This window comes from Scomber japonicus, chromosome 4, assembly GCF_027409825.1.
Source record: "Scomber japonicus isolate fScoJap1 chromosome 4, fScoJap1.pri, whole genome shotgun sequence".
Lineage (NCBI taxonomy): Eukaryota > Metazoa > Chordata > Actinopteri > Scombriformes > Scombridae > Scomber > Scomber japonicus.
Genome location: NC_070581.1, coordinates 14,361,595 through 14,376,596, shown reverse-complemented (window position 1 = coordinate 14,376,596; position 15,002 = coordinate 14,361,595). Strand labels below are relative to the sequence as shown.

General features: G+C 40.4%; 1 protein-coding gene across 2 annotated transcripts in view; it reads left to right on the top strand.

Moving 5' to 3' along the window:
• Positions 1–15,002, top strand: part of LOC128357182 (thymocyte selection-associated high mobility group box protein TOX-like) — a 76,575-nt gene that overhangs the window by 27,086 nt on the left and 34,487 nt on the right. Inside the window, exons 2-3 of one of the 2 annotated variants that reach the window (XM_053317439.1) lie at positions 1,939–2,031; positions 10,167–10,226. In XM_053317439.1, the coding sequence (XP_053173414.1) occupies positions 1,939–2,031; positions 10,167–10,226 (153 nt within the window). The remainder of the gene's footprint in view (positions 1–1,938; positions 2,032–10,166; positions 10,227–15,002) is intronic. The other variant, XM_053317440.1, reaches the window with a different exon arrangement.

Below are 15,002 nucleotides of genomic sequence, written 5' to 3'. Positions count from 1 at the left end.
CATGCAGTTTGTGTTCTTAGGGTTCTTCAGTTTAAGAATATTAAAAATGCACAAGCCTTCCCACAAATTACTCACTCGAAAGATTCACAATAGGCATTAATGACTAACCATCCGTCTTCCATTGTTTTCAAGCTTTGGAAAAGCTTTTCATTGCCCCATTATCAATTCTATTTCTGCTTTGTGTAATGTTCTTTTATTTCATGAAGGATATTATTTTACCCTCATGCGTTTTACATTTTATACTCATTTTATTTGAGTTAATTAAGACTCATCATCTAAAACAGCAGAAAATATTCCATTGGCATGTAACTGTTTCTATAACTGTAGTTTTAAAAGCTTGTAATAGATGTCCAGTCTTTCGTAGAAAATATTCCCATGCCAGTGTTTTGGATTGAGACACTTGCTCTCTCAAGAAGGGGTGCGGGAGGATGTAATGGAGCTGTCAACCAGGCAAACAGCAAACCAGTATGGCACTGTATAGCAAGGGCTTATGTTATACACAGATTACACACCAGATGACCTGTGTAACCCCAGACAGGGGTTTGCAAATGTATTTTGGCTACATGAACTTTCATTCAGCTAAGTTTGTATTTGCTGAAGAGTTTTATAAAACTTGTCCTTGAACCCAACAGGTTTTTACCTCTCTGTGACTTTTATTTATGGCTGTGTATACCTCAGCTAAGATGTTATCTGTTAAAAAATTGTCACCTTTACATGTTGGTTTTCCGGTGATGCAACCTAAATGCCACTGAGGTTTTTTTTTAACATTGTATACTCCCACGCAACACCACGTGATGGACAAGAAATGTAGGAGCATCTGACGGTTTGATCGGTTATTCACAACACTGTATTTGCTATAACTGCATGATGTGTTTAGCTTGTGGTTTGTGGTCTAGATGCAAGAGGTGTTTGTCCTTAGCAAGTCAGTTTTGTATAATTGTGTGGTGTTTGGTAAGATGCTGTTACTTGCGGTTGGACAGTGTTTTTAGCCATGCTAGCAGTGTGACTCTAGGGGTGACAATGTGAGTAGATCAATCCATCTGTTGGTCCAGCATTTTGGTCAAAACTGAAATATTAGATGGAATGACATTTGCACAGACATTCATGGTTCCCAGAGGATCCTTACTTAATACTTTGGTGATTCACAGACTTGTCATAGTGCCGCCAGTAGAAAAAAAAAGGAAAACACAGTTGATGACAAGATACCTCAAAGTTATTGAGCGAATTTCAGTCAGTCTCAGTCTATGAGATGTCCTAACATTGCTGCTGTTCAGAGAATGAACCTTTTTAAATTTACAGTAGGTGATAAAAACGGCTAAGACAGACCTGTAGTTTTGTTTCACTGAATATTACCATGTTTTATGCTCTTGAGGACATGAGCTGATGTTTACAGGACATATTTAAAATGTAGGATGTATTAGATTACTCTCACAGTTGTTCACAACTGAAGGATTGTTGTGAGCTGTATGTACTGTGTGTAAATCCACTCATTGCTCCATGATACTCCTTTAGTCTCTAGATCCTTGGCTCAGTGCCAGCACTCAGCCCCACTGTCTTGTAGGGGGTTTGTGTATATGCTTGTCAGTGTGTGTAAAAGAGTAGGGAGCTGGGCATGGGGAGGAGGCGTGTTCAGGGTGGAGGGGATGTCAGCTCATTAACCTCCATTCTTCCCCTAGCATGCCGCTGCGTAGAGTCACTGTGTAAGTCCCATGTCATTACTCCTCCCCCTGCACGCGCGTGTTTGGAATGAGGGGAAGAGCAGAGCAACAGAGGAGGGAAAGGTTTATGAGGGAGGTGGAGGGGACCCTTGACATGTTCCTTTACAAATGCCCTGCTTGTACCTCACAAACTAAAGCCCCGCCATCTCGTTTCCTTCCCCACTTTTGTCTTCTCTGTCTCTTCTCTTTCTCTCCCCGCTGTCTGTCTCTCTAACCACAGGCCCGGTACAGTGTGGGTGAACGAGGGGTTAGGCTCCACACTGCCCCCCACCCAGGCATCAATCCATCTAGGAAAAGACTGCCCACTGCTGTGGTGAGATACAGTAGCTAAGCCCCCAATTTCTGAAACTTCTTCTGTTTGTGCTAGTCTCAGTTGATTTGGACGTACCTCAAGGTACTGACCTGAGCCAAAGGATATTATAGAATCAGGGAATATCTGGAGTTATAATGAAATTGCTGATCATAGCTAGACATTTAGCCAAACTCATACATTTCTGTACAAGAACATGCACAGATGGTACATGTTGTATACACACATACGGGAAAAAAAAAAAGTTGCACCACACAGTGCAATATATATATCCATGCATATATATATAGATAGATAGATAGATATTGCATGTTTTTGCTTTCAAAAAAGGAGCACTTACCGGAATTTACAGATGATGTTGGGAGTTATGTTCTTAATTGCAGCAGCAATGTGTGAAAAAACACAAAGGTGCGAAATACGCCTCTGTAACTGTTACAGTCAGGTCACACTGTGTGGGCATCCATAAAAAGCAAATTAAGTCTGAATTTGAAAGCACCTTTGACATCTTTAGAATTAACCTTTAACAGTTTCAATCGATGATTAAAAATGTATGATTTATTTTAATGCCCAACATATGACACATGGATTCAGACTGCCTGAGATCTGAAATAGATGTGGCAATATTGTTTCCTGTGCATTATATATTAATCTGTCTGGTATTGTTGGTAATAATAGAGCATACTTCCCCGTTGAGTAAACTGTAAAGTGTTTTTGTGTACCTGTGCACGAATTACTGGTGCTATAATTACTTGCTGTTTGAAAGTGAAAACATCACTATCAGTTAACAGTCATGCAAACAATTACAAGATATCTCTCCCTATTTATGTAACTGCATGTATGTTATGTTCTGTTCTGTTCTGTTGTTGCATGATGGAAAGATGACACTCATGGAAATAGATTGTTTCTTATGCGCGTGATAATTTATTTTTGTCACTGCCAGAACAGTAAAACTTCAGCCTTTTTCTTCTTGTTTGTCTTCTCCCTTTGCGTTTTCATACTTTATTCTGTGCAGAGGCAAGAGAGCAGTAGATTGCAATAAGATAACCAATTATATGCTAGAGGAAACCAGACTTTTTTTCCTGCTGCAGTTATCTGATGCTGCGGTGAGCAGAGGCAAAGGGCTGGGGTAATGTGACATTCACTCTGCCCTTTATCTTCTCTCATCGCTGTTTACCCCAGTCAGTTAAAAGTGGCTTGTGCTCTGCATCCTCTCTTGCTGCCAGAGAAACCTCACTGACATAGATGCACTCACATGCAGGTACTGTACACACACACACACACATTGTTCACATCAAGTACAAATACACACTCACGTTCTCACCCCAGACAGTGTAAGTGTCGGGTAGATTGGTGGGATAACTACTTTCCTCCTAGTAGCGCCCATGTTGTTAAGTATAGCATTACTACATCTGCCGGGGCTATAGCTGCTAATTGCATGTGATACTACTGTTTCTGGATGCTTAGAAGGTGTTTCCCAGCACTGGTTAGCAGGCAGGCCGTTGAAGGCCACCGTGGCAGGATGAGGGAGGCTGTGTGGGTGGCACTTTGGTCTGACATATTTTTTTTTTCTGTTATACCTTTGCACATGTATTTGCACGTGGCGCGCTACATGGTTGTGACCTCTTTTGCACTCTTCTCTAGTTACTGCACAGACTCATTATGATGAAGATACACAATCAAGCCGTGTGTTGACATACCTTTACCTCTTTGAGAGACAGTACAGCCATGTTTCATCCAAAGAGGCCAATGGGAGAAGAAACTTTGACCTCAAGCTGGACCCATGTGTTAATACATAAAATTACATCTGACTATCGAACTTAAATTAAGTCAAATGGGGCTGCAATAACTAAGACATTTGTCTCAGTAAGATTCAACTCAATCTCAATCTATAATAGATGGATAGAAGTTAAAAGTGAATTACTTTGCCTACGCAAAAACAGTGACACAGTGTTACTATGGATATTTTCCGTCTGGTATATTTTGGTATGAAACAATCACAGACTCTGTCGGTTGGTAAACATGAGCCAGCTGTGTGCTGTTATCTGACACAATATTGTCTGATTTGTGTGTAATAATATTTCTAATTTTCAAACTGTTTCTTGTCACTGCCATTTGAAAACACAAATATGAGGTTATTTATTGTAAGCATCAACTGTACATGATCATGAATCATATCATTCACAGAAATTAAATAATTGTTTTATGAAAATAATTTTGAGTTTAAAATGATAGATAAATGAAAAAATAAACAAGACAGAAAACAAAACATTCTTAAAGTTATGGACCTGTGATTTCTCCTAAAACGGTTTGAGTTATCATGTGTCACCATCAGCGTCTAGATTTTTATCCTTTTGTGAACTCATTAACTCACAGTGAACCAGGGTTCATAGTGGAAACAAAACCTTATTTAGCACCAACCCACCTGGCCTCCCTCCACACACACACACGCGCATACACACACACACACACACACACACACACACACACACACACACACACACACGCGCGTACACACACGCGCGTACACACACAAACACACTGCAATTCTCCTCAATCTCCCCTACCATCTCTGCTGTTGACTGTTCGTTCTGTTTTGTGGTTGCTCCACTGCAACAGAAAGTGGATGAATGAGAGCTGCAGCCTGCCTTTTTTTATTTTTACACATCACAAGGTATAGGTGGAGTCGGAAGCGGTTGGAACCTGTATTATGTCTTTTGTGTAAAAGGTTTTTTCTAGCCGTTTCTGATGGGAAGGTTCGCTGTGTGTTTGTGTATTGTTTCACTGTGGAATGCTTTAGACCTAATCATAGCAAACAGAGCTGATGCTCGTTAGATCCGAGCTGATGGATCGCACGATAACTGGCAATAAAACAAAGTATTTCTTTAAGGGCATCAGCGATCAGAGAGGTAACAAAGTTTGTCTTTTAACACTTTTGAAACAATCCTTTGAGGGAGTGTAACATGCAACAAATATTTTCTAGAGCGGCACAAGGCCAGTAAATTCCATCAAAATCCCACTACGAGTTAAAGGGAGCTACTCCGTGTGTCTTGTTGACATCCATTCAGGTTGTATATACTGTATGGTCTGCTGACCGGAGCACATTGTGTCCAGATAAACATAGCCAGAGTTTTGCATATGAAAATGAACCATGCAGCTGATAAAGGTGAGGATACATAGGATGCTGGGCGTTGGTGGATGTGACCCCAGTGCTACTGCAGTTGTGTGTGCAAGCATGTGCATGTGTATTGCATTTGTGTGTGTGTGTGTGTGTGTGTTGTGTGTTGGATCAAACTCTCACACCCAGGAAGAGGCCCTGTTTCCCTTATCTAACGACAACAGAGCATGTGTCGCCATGGCCACAGGCTGCGCTTTTTATGGGCTTTGTGTGTGTGTGTGTGTGTGTGTGTGTGTGTGTCTGTGTGTGTGCCATGTTCATTGTTTGCCCATGTTCATTGTTTGCTTGGGGCGTGGTGCAACACCAGAATTGTTACTATAGTCTCTCTCTTTCTCTCTCCTCCTCCCGTGCAACTCTGAAAATCTATTTACCACTGCCTCTTTTCACTCTTTCATTTTTTTCTTTGTCTTTCTCTTTCTTTCTATCTCTTTTTGCCTCTCAACCTCTTTGTTTTTCTACTCTTGCCCTGTTTTAAAGTGCGCGTACATGTGTTTGCGTGCACACAAGTGTGTCTGTCTGTCTGTCTGTCTCATCCTCTCCTCTGGCTTTGAACCAGCAGTGACAAGTTGGGCAACATAAAAATTCAGTGGCACATTGTCTCAGGTTGGGGTTTGTTAGGTCTCTCCTACAGCTTAATTGAACAGAGGAAGGAGGAGAGAGAGATGTAAAAAAAGAAAAAAAAAAGAAAAGAAAAGAAAAAAATGGGAGAAATAAAGAGAAGAGGGGGAAGATGAGGAAGAAGGGTGCTCAAACAGGCATACATATTACATGAGCCCCCCCCACCACCACCACCACCACCTCCCCGCAACCCCACCACCACCACCACCACACCCCTTTCTTCACAGAATGGCTGTGTACTGTTCTGGGCTTATTAATTCCGCTCGGTGAGAGAATTATTTTTAGAGACTTGGTGTACTGGCAAAGGCTTTTAAAGTCACAAGTATTACACATTCTGCTTATAGATTCCCTTTTAGAAATTGAAAAGTTCTAAAAGTTTGTTGTGGTTGGTTAGTTAGGCAGTGATTCTGTATTTTTTTTTTTTTTACACTTTTACAATGATCTACTTTAATGTAGTAAAAACTAAAATTCTACCCTTGTTACTCCTAGCTATATATACTGTCCTATAGTATACGATATGGTATAAGTCCAGTGGTGAAAGATATAATGAAAAAAATGTACTTAAGTAAAAGAAGAACTGTTACACCCTTTCTGAATATTATAACTGGATTATGATGCATTTATTTATAAGCAGGATTTTAATGTGGCAGCTGGTCGGTGTGGATTTTATACTACTTTGTGCTATTGAGTTATTCCATCTTTTACAATGCATCACGTTTTATGATGATATACAGTACTTTGCATGTAAAATCTTAATCAGCAGCAAAATAACTATAGCTTTTAAAAGTAGTGGTGTAAAACGTACAACATTCTTGTTTGTAGAGGAAAAGAAGATTAAAGTAGCATTTAATGGACATACGGCAAAGTATCCTCGGATTGTGTTTACTACAGTTTTTTAAAGTTTTTTTCTCCCTAGATAATTATTTTATAGTGTTCAAAATGATGTCTTGCTTTACATTGTGTGGTCATTTTTCTCTCTAATGACCAGACAGTTATGGCATTACATATGCATACATATGCAGTTCATCTTTGCCCCACCCCCTTCACAAACAGATGTTGCCTAGAAGGCTTTATGAGGAGCTTATATGAATGGTCCATCAATCAAAAAGAATCTTCAGTGGAGTCTGTAATTTTGTCTCCAATCCTTCCATCCACCGTCTCACCGGTGCACTCGAAGATGAAAAGATCTCAGCATTGTGTCGCACCATTAGCACTGTGTAAATATTACATGTTTTCCCTGGATATGCTAGTTAGCATTACTTCCACCTTGTGGCTTCATTATTTTTGAAACACTCAGCTTTGTCGATGATTGCGAGGCATGACCTAGTTCTGGGACTCACTCTCTCTGTCTCTCTCTTTCACTGTCTTTACTTTCTCACTTTTCTTCCTCATTTACTCATTCTCTGTGTCTTTTCCATTCTCTCTCTACCTTTCCACCTCATTTTCTTCTCACACTGAATCTGTCTCCCTCTTTCTTTGTCATTTATTCATTATATTTCTCCATTTACTGCCTCAGCATTGCCTTCATCCTTCTAGTTTGTCTCTTTTCTCCCTCCCTGTTACTCTTATCCTCCTTCTCTCTCATGTATGCATTCTTTATTTCTCAGTTTGTCTCTCTTCCACAGCCTATTATTTTTTCTCTATTCTCACATCCCCCCGTTCTCTCTCTACTCTTCCCTGCCTCTCTATCCTTCTTCTCCACATTTTTATTCCTCTTTCCCAGCACCACGTGTGTCACGGAGGGAAACATCGCGAGCAGTGGTCCCTGCTGAACAATTACCATGCAAAGCAATCCAAATAGAGATGTTTGCCGAAAACAACATGTGTGTAATTACTGCTTAATGAGGCCCTTGTCTCAGGCAGAATGCCCAATTAGACTGCCGATGAGAAAGCGATGCCAAGGCCCACTGAAGAAAGACATGGAAGAGGGGGAAAGAGGGTACGGAGGGAGATAGAGAAGTAGAGAGAGGTTGTAACATGGAGAGAGATGAGGATGATGAGAGCATAAGGCAAAGTGAACAGAAGAGGGAGAAAGAAGAGAGGAGAGAAAATAGATGAGAAAAGAAAGGAGGAAGAGTGAATGAAAAAGGGAGAAGAAAGAGAAAGAGAGAGTGAGAGAAAAGAAGAAGAGGGAGAAAATGAAAAGAGGGGGAACAACAGCGAAAGAGAAGATGATTTCTGCAGTAAATGTGGAGTAATGGCAGAGCTGATAGCATTGAGCCGAGGATAAATTGGCATTTTAAGTGGGAGAGCGTGGCAGTGCAAAGGAGAGCTATCGAGAGAAGAGCAGGGGGAAACAGCTTTACATTGCAATATAGGGGCAGCCATGTTGAAGCACAAAATGGCTGACCTTTCTAGGCTATCTTTGGCCTTTTTGGTGAATATTATATTGCAGATGTTATTTGTGGAAATGAGAATTGTCTGACTTAATTTCTTCCTTTAGAACTGAAAGAAAGCCAATAAGGCATTGCACTCGAAGAATTATGAACTGAAATACAAGATCTGGCAGTGTTTTGTGGTTAAAAATGGCATTATTCATCGACTGTGTCTTTTCACTCAAGAGAATCTTATCCCAAAGAACCTTTCAAAATGGCTTTATGTCACCAGTGATATCAAAGTGGATTTCAATGGAACAAAATTGCTCAGTTAGGCGAGGACAAGATGCTTTCATGTGAGGTGCGAAGAGTTTATTGCAGAAATGTCACCACAGTCAACATCCCTTTGACCCTCTCAGTTACCTACAGTCACTTCTGTGTCACTAGTCAGGTGATAGTCGCCACCATGCTTCATTAAGCAAAGCAGCATCTTTATCTCCACCATGTAGCATTGAGCAATTAGTCAACATTCACTTGAAATAAAAGTGCAGCTTTTTGCTGCTAGTGCAGTGTGTATGGATTAATCATGTGAGTGAAAGAGGCTTAAATGCAGCGTATACACAGCACTTGTCTCAGTTTTGTGTTTGTGTATGTGGTTGAATGTAAATGTAATCATTAGAATAACCAAGTGAATCCTCACAAGGGCTTCCATGATATGCATCGTTAACCAACCATTGCCCTGAGGCAGGCGTTCATTCCCCCGGCCTTTCTCCTGCAATAATGTACAGTAATTTCTCTTTCTCACCACCCACATGCTCATTTAGCTACTTCGACTTTCCTGTCTACCAGTCTAGATATTAGATTTCACCCCCAGGAATTCTGCCCATTTCCGTCCATTAGTCCACCTAGTTGGGAATTGTTTTAAGCAGGTATATCTTATGATCCATTTGTGTTCACTCATATCCAGCATGTGTTTATCTTTCAAGCCTTTCAGTCGCTGTTTCCATAGACTACTGCAGACTACCCCAAATGAAACAGGCCCCCCGTATCTTCACATCTAAGGAATTTGACATGGAATGCTGTCTAGTTTGATCATGTTGTCTCTGCTGTCTGTTCCCGAGTCTTTTGCGCATTGATATCACAAAGAGTGACCTCAGTCAAGAACCAAAAAGGAGGCTTTATTTGACACGTCGGGATGCTTTGTGTGTGTGTGTTCATAAGTGGTATTATCCAGTCCAGTCAAGGTTTGTTCCATTTGCTGCAAGCATGGTATGACGAAGCTTGATGCCTGTGAAAGCCAAGGGCATTTCACAATATGTCGCTTCTTAACATGGTAGCAGTTTCTCAGTCACCTTGACACTGCACAGGTTGAGTTACTGAGCCATTTGTAGGGCAGAATCTCATTTTCTCTGCAGCTAAAACAGAATGTGTGTTTCTTTTCTCACTCACAGCTGATCTTTGCAGGGAATTCTTTAGGGATTTAGCTCCCCAGCATGCTAGACATCAGAGCTAGCATGTTGCGTGTTGTGCTCAACTGGTGTTGTTTCCCAGCACCCTTTGGGGTCAGGGGTCATTTGCTGTTATGCGAGTCCTAACCCTGTGTCAAACAGTGTTTTGGCACCTGCAGCAAGTGATCTTTCAGTAGCTGATTATCTCAATGCTGAAGACACAGCATGCCTTCACAGTGCAGCACACACACACACAACCTTTACTACTGTATGCATTCATAGATTCATTCACACTCATTCTCTCTCACACACACAGCAGAGCCCACAGGGAAAAGCCCATCTCTCGTCACTGTGCTCATGTAGCCTAATTACCGGCCCGCTGACGAACAGTAATTACCCACGCTGCCATGCCACCACGAGGTTTAACCAAAGTGACAAAGTCATTAGTCTCACACTTCAGGCCACCCGTAAAGTGCTTTTCCTCTTCGCAACTCCTGCTTGGTCCCTAATTTCTGCTTCTTCTTTTTTTTTCAAATCTCCTTGCACATTGTGTTTATTTCTCCTTTCTCCTTCTTTCCACAGTTTGATGGTGACAACATGTACATGAATGACAATAACCAAGAGTTTCGGTCACCAAACCAGGTAAGACATCCCACATTCATACCCCACAAACTTATATAAATAAATGTATGATGATCTGTTTTATTATTAGTTTCAGGATTGTAGGTGTCATCATTTAACAAGAAGAGTTTATAGCATTATGTGTTTTGCTAAATGGAATAGGAAAAAGTGCTCATTAACTGCAGACAGAGTAAGTTATAAATGGAGAGAGTTATTGGAACATTTTACAAGCTAGATCGAGTGGAAAACACAAGTCACAGTGGTGTGTGGGCATTTTAATACTCTGTTATTATTAACTGTTGCAGGCATGATGTCTAAATTATCTATGAAATCAGTGAAAATCAGAAAACTTAGCTTGCTTCAAAGTCCTCTCAATCTAGGTCTCATCAGCCTGTGGTTAAGGTTAATGACAAGACAAATATTAACAAAGTCACAACTACATTATCATTTGTAACCAGTGTTTTTGCTGCAATGGCTGTGAGTGCATGTGAACTGGACTAGATGTTTGACATAATCCAATTTATTACATCTCCTACATCTATGACGAGCTCCAGGACAAATAATTCCATAACTACGGTCATAATCGGCCAGCAGTCACTAGATATTTGTCAGTCAGAAGTCTTTAAGTTTAGATACCAGAATACACAACTGTAAGGCAAATAAATTCACATCATTCAAAAGGTGTTTTCTGATCTAATTGACAATCCTCTGAGGCTGTTTATGTTACTGCCGAGCCTTGCATTGGTTGTTGATGATGACAGTGCTGACAGAAACAGAAACACAGAATAAGTCTTGGTACTGTATGTTAGAACCACTTTTTAAACTACTTGTAGGTCTTGCACAGCTTCTATATAGTTCTGCGATCCAACAAGGTGGATTCAGCTATTGTATAGTAAACATGTAAAATTAGACTTCTTGAATAGCCTTCAACCTAGAAAATTATGTTGATAATACACGTGACGAAAAAGTGGTGAAAAAGTGGGGAGGGGGGGCGGTATTTAATTCCTCATAAGCCAAAGTATCTCTTTAACCTCCACAAAACATGTTCCATTTGATAGATGATTTTATCCAAAGCACATATCATATATCTTTAACATCAGAGGGATTAAGCCATCAACCCTGACAGTGTTAGTGCCATGTTGACCCACCTAGATAGACAGCTCACAGTTAAACTAGCAGGAACATATCACCATCCCAGGCTCATTGCAGCGCTGGTCCCAGTCTGGAGTAGTGTCACACAGTCAGTGAGTTAGACAGGCGCGGTGCTGAGTGCTCCCAGCTGGTACATGGGAACACATGGCTGGACATATGGCAGAATTTGGAGATCTAGGATTTGTTGATCCAGCAGCGAGGCCTTCATGTTCTGACAAAACAAGACGAGGTGGAGACTTCTCGTCAATTAGCGCCTCGCCAAATACTGTCAGAGAGTCGTGGGACAAGGCCAGGAGGCTGAAGGCACCAGGACACACACACACACACACACACACACACACACACACACACACACACACACACACACACACACAGAGACACTCACATACTGTAATAGGAAGTGGCACCCTCTCTGACACAATATTATTCATAAGTCATAAGCACAAAAAGGCATCCTGTTTTATACACATACTGTCCAGACACACACATATGTTTACACTTCTATATTTGTGAGCGCTCATGCAGACATAATGAGCTTGCTAGCTCCTGACAGTAACCTTCACCATCATTACTACATAACTCCAACCCTGACATTAAAGGGTCATTTCACTTAAATTCCAAAAAAAAAACAGTTTCCTACTTTCTCTTATATATTTTTAGATTACTACATGTAAAATGTCTTCTACCAACCAAATACAATAGAAATGAAATACATATGTGGTGCACTAAACATCAAAAATGATGTTTGAAAGAACCAAACAATTTCCCGTTCACTCAGGATAATCCACAGATGTTGCTTCAAAGAGTTTTCTACTGTTACAATACTTTGAGCGATCTTCTAATTTCTGTGAACTGACCCTTTAACCTAATTGCAACATTCACCCTAAAACCAAGTCTTACCCTCAAGCAGTCCTTTTAAAAAGTGAAGACCAGCCAGAATGTCTTCACTTTCCAAGATGTGCTTAGTCTCAGGGTGTAAAACTTAAATTGGTTCTTGCAAAGATAGACCAACAGGAACATATGTACATGCACATAAACACACACACATATGCTCATAAAACCATACACGCATACACATGCTCTCATAAACCCTCACACACAGACACCATCATCCTATAGCTATAAGGTTGTCTTTCCTTTGATGTTGGGATTGAGTGACTGTAATGAGGGGTCGAGTGGGAGCTTTAACAGCTTATTGTCTACTTATAGCACACATCACAGACACGGGGTCCATCGTTGTTAGCCACATTTCCCAGTCCGCCCTAATTATGTCACTTTGCATGCGTACATGGGTGTGTGCTAATTGGGATAAATGTCCAGCTTTGTAGTTTCTCTGCTGCAGCGGTCATGTGTCAGTCAACGACATCCACTCCAGGTTTGCAGTGTTGTGTCAACAAATACCTTCTTAGTGGATAAGGCAATTTAGGCTTTTCAAACATGTCAGTCACAGTTGATTCTCTGTCAGTGGTGACAAATGGAAGCTTACATACCAGTTCTGAATAGACCCCTGAACACAGAGTTCACTGTTTGGCACCCGATCCTTTAACACAGCAGACTGAATTTGAAATTTAGAGGAGGGAGGATGTTCCCCTTTACTCAGAAGTTGAAAGTTGTATAGCACACGGTTTGATGTTGACAGTATTTTAGCACAATGTATTTTTTACTTTGGCAGCAATAGCATTGTTTAGCAGTGTTTTACCTGTAATTTTCATTTAGCTGCTGCTGCAAAATGTAGATACTTTTTTATGGCCATATCATTACATGCCAGTTGTCTTATGCATACATCTATACATGTTTCCTTGTAATTTAGCAAGTTCTGTGGTATTGACCAGAATTCATCATTTCTGTGGATTTGAAAAGTACTTTGGATACACACAGTGATTATCCCTCTAAAGGGTCTAACGTGGTTACCCTATAAATGCCTTCAAAGCCACCACATCCAAGGGATGTCTGCATTTTCTTTATGCATCATGCAAAATTCATCAATCTGACTGCTTGCTGTGCATGTGAGTTAATCATTTCGTAATTGATACTTAATTGTGTGCATTAGTGGTGCACTGGTTTGTTACATATGGCTTGCTTTTGAAGATGAATCAGACAAATTAGAGGTTCAAATATGGAATCATTTTCTGTATCAATTTAAAATGGTGATAATTGTCTAATGAATGTACCGAATACATGTCTACACAGCGTGTATCTTTTGAGGGTTTTTTCGGGTTCCTCATTTTTATTATCATTTTAGTCAAATGATAATACCTCTAGCTGTATTTGTAAAAGAGCATTATGCTAAGACAGTAACATTTTAGAATTCTGTGTGATTACAAAACTTTAATTCTTCTTACAGTAGGTCTGATAAAACTGCTCGGAGATATAGTACCTTCACAATGGATGGTCTTGTTTCGTAACATAACGAAAGATGGAGCCCATATGCCTTCATACAACTTTTAACACTGCATTAGGATGCCTACCCGAGCCTTAACATGATGTGTTCCTGTGAAAAAGGTGCATGTAGCCAGAACAGAGACTCCTTTGTTTGCATGTCTAGGGTCTTCCACAGCGTATGCACTGAGGTAGCAGTTTGACACAGCCAGGAGATTGCATTACACATAACATCTCTGGGCTTTTAAAAAGAGAAAACCGCTAATCAGAAACAGCTTTAAAGGGGCCGTTTACTGTATGCTTGGACACAATCTGTCCATTCAAACAAGATGTTTTCAAGGCTTTCAGTACTGTATGGTTTCTGTACATGATATGAATACAAGCTGCACATATGGAGCTCCCAGACGTTTTGATGATGTTGATGTTTTGCATTTGGTTCATCTGCTGAGGTTTCAGCCTTATATGCAAAAGTGTGGGAAGGTTATTTGTTGATCAGTGTTGTTTATGTCTGCCCACACATAATGCTACTAAGGGGACAGTTTGTTGAATTAAAAATTATTAAACATCTCAATTATCCTGATTGACTGAAAATGAGCAATGCAGAATCACTAACATTGAGTGAATTCAGGCGGCTGAAACACTGCCCACATCTACGATTTTTTTCGGCAATTCGAGCAGGTCTGGTGTTGTGCCCATCTTTTTTCCTGGTTAATAAAAACAACCAGGAGTTTTATAGGTGAGATGATGTGTATGTCATCTTCCTGTGTTGTTGTAACTGGACTTAAAGAAATAACAATTCTTAAATCAACATATTCTTCAAAGAATGGTAAGTGCTCCTAGCTACTTTAACTTGTGTGTCGACTGAAAATGACGCAAAGGAGACACCAGTCACTCACTATTGAGGGAAAATCAATCCCCTCAACCAAAACACTGCTCAGTTCAGTCTGATTATCACTTGCATGCGTTTGAAATAATGCTAATTGCAGTGTATATTTCTGCAGCACTGTAATAGCTGCATGAGAGTGATCACAGCCAAACCAAAATGGCTGCCTCCAACCATGCCCACACATATTCTAATTTTGTATTATGGACAATAACTGTTCTTTGGATTCATATCAGGCCTGATCTGCTTGAGGGTTTGTGCAGACTTGTACCTCCATGTATATTTTTGTGTGTTTTGGCTGGCTTCTTCTCACCCTATAATCAGTCTGTGTGCATGCGTGTTCATGTGTGTATATGTGCATCCGATAGATTAAGGAAAATTAG